This window comes from Buceros rhinoceros, unplaced genomic scaffold (assembly GCF_000710305.1).
Source record: "Buceros rhinoceros silvestris isolate BGI_N320 unplaced genomic scaffold, ASM71030v1 scaffold6613, whole genome shotgun sequence".
NCBI lineage: Eukaryota > Metazoa > Chordata > Aves > Bucerotiformes > Bucerotidae > Buceros > Buceros rhinoceros.
In genome coordinates, this window is record NW_010402914.1 from 1 (window position 1) to 4,906 (window position 4,906).

The 4,906-nt window shown below is 43.0% G+C and overlaps 1 protein-coding gene across 1 annotated transcript in view; it reads left to right on the top strand.

Moving 5' to 3' along the window:
* The first annotated feature begins 547 nt into the window (after positions 1-547).
* Positions 548-4,906, top strand: part of CCNL2 (cyclin L2) — a 7,101-nt gene continuing 2,742 nt past the window's right edge. The window contains exons 1-4 of the mRNA XM_010132793.1: positions 548-616; positions 893-1,002; positions 1,246-1,366; positions 2,524-2,588. Coding sequence (XP_010131095.1) covers positions 548-616; positions 893-1,002; positions 1,246-1,366; positions 2,524-2,588 — 365 coding nt within the window. The remainder of the gene's footprint in view (positions 617-892; positions 1,003-1,245; positions 1,367-2,523; positions 2,589-4,906) is intronic.

Here is a 4,906-nt window from a genome sequence, read left to right on the forward strand (position 1 = left end):
TACTCGGATCGGGGCCTGTGGGGAGAAGGAATTGTTAAAGTCCTTTGGACCGGAGAGACTTCGGAAAGGTTTTGTTTCTCGGCGAACTGCGATCGCAAACAGCCTCGTTGCTCTCTCGGTGTAAAACTTGCCAGGGGTCCTGGTACCGAGTCTCGGCTGCTCCGTGACGGGGTTAGATTCCGTGCCGAAAAAGTAAAGTGTTCCTGGCATACTGCCACAAGTTTCCGGTTTACTGGATTCTAGTGTTGGGGCTATTTGGTTTTATTTCAGTTGGAGCATGTTTTCGTGCTTCATAGAAGGTCTCAGTTAAAGGATGTATTCGACTTTCAGTGTTTGTGGTGCTGATGACATTTTGGGCAACTTAATTTGTCTCTGAGGTAGGGGTGCTAGTTTTCTTCAGATACCACTGAACCTACTCCCACACCTAAATATAGCTCAGCTACTCTTCTGGGTTTTAAATCTGTTGAAATCATTCTAGGAAAGTTATCTCTGGAACTGGTAGCTGTTTTGTTAACCCCTGTTGTGGTCGGTTCCTTTTTAGGTGGCTATGGCTACAGGACAGGTGCTATTTCAGCGGTTTTTTTATACCAAGTCCTTTGTGAAGCATTCCATGGAGGTAAGAACACACTAAAATATGCATATGGCTACAAATGTTATCTCATATTGATCCGTTTTGGCCACCTTAGATGGGATCAGAGGGTTGGCAACTGGCCTGTGAATTTTACTTGTCCATCAATATCATTTTACAAAGCTACATAGTGCTGATTTTGCCAGATTTCTAGGATTTTTTGTTTTACCACCATTTTCTCTTGTTATCCCTCCTTAAGCTGTTGGAGGCAATCAGCCCCTGATTTGAGCAAAACCTCAGTATCTTGCAATGCTTATATTTCAGCATGTGTCGATGGCCTGCGTTCATCTGGCATCCAAGATCGAGGAAGCCCCACGGCGCATAAGGGATGTAATTAATGTGTTCCATCGTCTTAGACACCTACGGGAAAAAAAGTAAGTTCAGACTTTGATACAATCTGAAGTGTTTCTGTTGTATTTTAATTACTAAATCTCATGGGCCCGTGGTTCCCCGTATCATAAGTGGGTGAACGTCTTGGAGAGGTCTCACCTTAATTTATTAAGTAAATATTTTTGGTGTTATGAATAGCGATGTCTCTTATTTTTACACAAATGCAACCTGCACGTGGGCGCTCTTTGTGGTGAAGATTATCTTCAGTGTTTGAAACTGTCTTGCAGAAAACCTGTGCCTCTAATACTGGATCAAGAATATGTGAACTTGAAGAATCAAATTATTAAGGCGGAAAGAAGAGTGTTAAAGGAGTTGGGATTTTGCGTCCACGTAAAGCACCCTCACAAGGTTTGTACTGTATAAGTTCACTTTATAACCGGTGTTTCATTCACTGTAAATGCTTTGAGTAGCCTCCTTACCATGTGGAAGCGAGAGCACTAGATAATTCAGCCCAGTAAATTCAGCTGCTTGTGACCCCCGTGTCTCTTTTCTCATTTAAGAGATTCTTACTAGTTGGTGGTGTATCGCTGCTGAGTGCCGACTGGAGGCGGATGCAGATGCTAAGTGTGTCTTGAAGTCAAATGATAGAAGTAGGTAGCTTTGGTGTTAGAAAACATCAGCTAAATGCAGATTCCTAAGCTGAACGGAAATGGGAGCCCCAGGGCTGTGATGCCTGTATCGGAAACACCGTGTCCTGATGGCTCCTCCTGGAAACAGGCTGAGGTCATGAACCTGCGTGAGCTAGGGAGCTGTGTTTTTGTGGTCTGAAAAATGCACTCAGGTGTGAAGGGCTTGACTAGAAATGAGACAGTTCCCGGTATTTAAGCATCACGTGTCAGACTGGGATGATACTCAGAAGATGCAACTACTGCAGAGGTCTGAGTTGGGGCTTCAGTACTGTTGGCATTATGCCTTAGGTGTTGGGAAAGAACCTCCTACTTCTGTGCCAGCAAAGCTGGAGATGTTGCTCTTTCTTCCTCTCAAAGTTACTGCTGTCTTGAAGTCTTCTGCTGAAGCCTGCTGGGCTGAATTTCAGAGTTCACTCATGTTTTCAGTGCCCCCAAGGACAACTGTCTGTTCATTGGTATGAACTCTTGCTGTTAGAGTAGTCGTCGTATCTGCACCCTTTTTTTTTTCCTTTCAAACCTAAGAAAAGAACCTAGAACTGAATGAACCAGCGACACACCATGTTAGAGCTGTTTTCTGCCAGTACTGTTATGCTGTGTTACTGCTTGTTGCAGCTAGCAACGTTTTCTCCAAGTTACAGCTGAAAGGAGTCGTGAGTTGTATAGGAGAGCGTTCCTAGCTTGAAAAGAGTTGAAGACAAGACATCTAGATGCCTAGCATGGTGCCTGAGCTCAGAAGACGGAGAGCTAGGAAGGTCAGATCTGGTTGAGTGGTTTAGAACTTGAAAGAGATTGACAGATGCCTCATGGATGTCCCTCTGAAATAAGTAGGTGGCTCTCGAGATTCTTGTTAATAACTCAATAACCCGTATCTTCCAGATAATCGTTATGTACCTTCAGGTATTAGAATGTGAACGTAACCAACACCTGGTCCAGACCTCATGGTAAGTTGATTTTCTTTGTTCTAAGAGACCAGCAGGGGCAGTAGCAGAAATATGTCACTTGAGGCACTGGGCAGCATTGCTCAGGAAAGATTGTGGGCCACACCAGACAGCTCCGGTGTTTCTTGGCGTGCCCCAAACTACTACCCCAATGTTGATCGGCCTCTTAAGTTAGAGGTGCTGTTTTAATGGTAAGGTAGCTTTCCACCCTGACTTTTCACTTCCCTCCTCTCTGCTTTCACTTTTCAGTTGAAGGGGAAATGTTGAGTGGTTTAGAGCGTTTCCTTGGGGTTTTGTTTTTTTTTCCTTCAGAGAAAACTGTAGTTAAAGTGTGTGACCCATGCTGGGAAATGGCTTTTCTTGGGGCTTGAGCTTCATCACAAGTGTATCAAAAACTCAGCACAGATAAATTCCTTTTATCTATATGGATAATGCAAGATGTAGCTCCTAAGACTGGACAAACTCAGTGTTTTCGTGTTTGCCAAGAAAGGTCCTCTGCCTTGATGCTCTCATTACAGTAAAGATTTGCTTGGGGATGGGAAGCTCATGTAAAATTCCAGGTCTTAAACTTAAACACGTAATGCTTTTAGAAAATGATGCTTTTTAACAACACTGTGGTTTAAAAACCTTGAGTGAATCCAAAGATCATATTTCTGCTGACTGAACTGTCTGGTACTGTGACCTGTGTGCAGAGAACCAGTTTTGACTTTTCTTTTCTGTACTCTTTTAATCAAAGGGTAGCCTCTGAGGGTAAGTGACTAAGACTTCTCCTCTGCTGCCCAAGCGCTATCGTGCAGGGATAGCTGCCGTCTTCAGTCAAACCAAAGCAGGCTCTTCAGAGCGAAGGCTGACTCTAGACAGGTGGTATATACGTGATAGTATAGTAACTGGCCAACCGCTGCTTGTGCTTATACTTTCTGACTTTTATTTTCATTGTGCATTTTGACTGTTGTATATTTTATAACCTGATTGTTGAAGTTCTGAAGGAAATTTTTTAATGTTATATTTCTATAACTGTTTAAATTATGTATTCTTAAATGATAAAGCAATTTAAGGTGGGGTTTAAGTCTTTCGGGGTGCATGAACACGACAGAAACCAAGATGTAGTTTGCATTTGTAGACGAGTTAGAAACCATTTGAGTACCTGCGTGAGGCTTTGATTCAAATGTGATACTTAGAGAAACTTCCTGCTACCAGACTTCCCAGTACCATTGCATGAAGTACTCGAATGGGAGTTACTGGGCTCGTTAGCAGTTTTCTACTTGTTATGAAAGGAGGGAGGAAATCACCCCCTCCGAGGAATGGTTCAGATGCTAAAATACCGTATTTGTGCGCTGATGTTTATTGCTTCCAGTTCCTGAAAACTGGTGGATATCCAGTATAATTGTTTTTGAAATGTGTGGTTTTTTACAACTTTATCTTTTTCGTAAAATACTGTGACAAGGATTCATTTCCTCTTGTGTCTGATTCTGAGCCCACAGGGAAAATACGCAGAGGCCAAACTTGGAAGCAGCCACGTTTTTCAATTTGGCAAATTAGAAAAAGGCTGTTTGACTGCCAGATGTCTGACGTGCCACTTTGCTTTATTGCTGCTTTGGCCAAAAGGTTTGTGCTCTCTTTGTAGTGGGACGAGAAACGTAGGTTTTGCAGCTCCTTTCTCCCAGAAGGATGAGCTGATGTTTGGCGTTGCCACTCTGTTGCTCTTTGGATAAACACAGACGTAAGACAACTGGGGCGGGTGGCAGTCGGGTGCTCTTGGGAGTCAAATTCCTATTGTCTGTCCTCTGTAAACTGGTTACAGATGTCTGGACTGTGGTCTCTGGGTTGGATGTCTTGGGGGCTAGTGAATCCTTGTATACTGGGTACCCACGTGGTTAATTATTATTTTAAAGCATTTTATTTTGAGGACTTTCTGTCTGGTTGGAGGTTTTCCCCCATCTGATACTTTGCTTGACATGCTCAAAAATCTAGACCTTTTTAAGCACATCAGCTGACAGACTCAGAGGAAGTTACTTTGTGTATTTAAGATTTAGAGGAATAGTGCTAACGTGTACTGACTGGAATATGTGCAATATTTTACAGTTTTCTCATTCTGTGAACATTCATTTTAAGCAACTTTACTGAAATGGGACAGTTTGGAAACCCTATTTCATGTGCCAAAGAGGAGCTCTGCCGGAATATGGAGTATTCTCCTGAACTGATGTTCCCAAGCACCTTCATTTCTTCTGTGGCTGCTTTTTGCACGAAAAAGGATTCTGTTCTGGATGGGAAACAATGCTGCTGAAGGGAACGGGACCCCTTAAATCTGCGGTGGAAGCTGG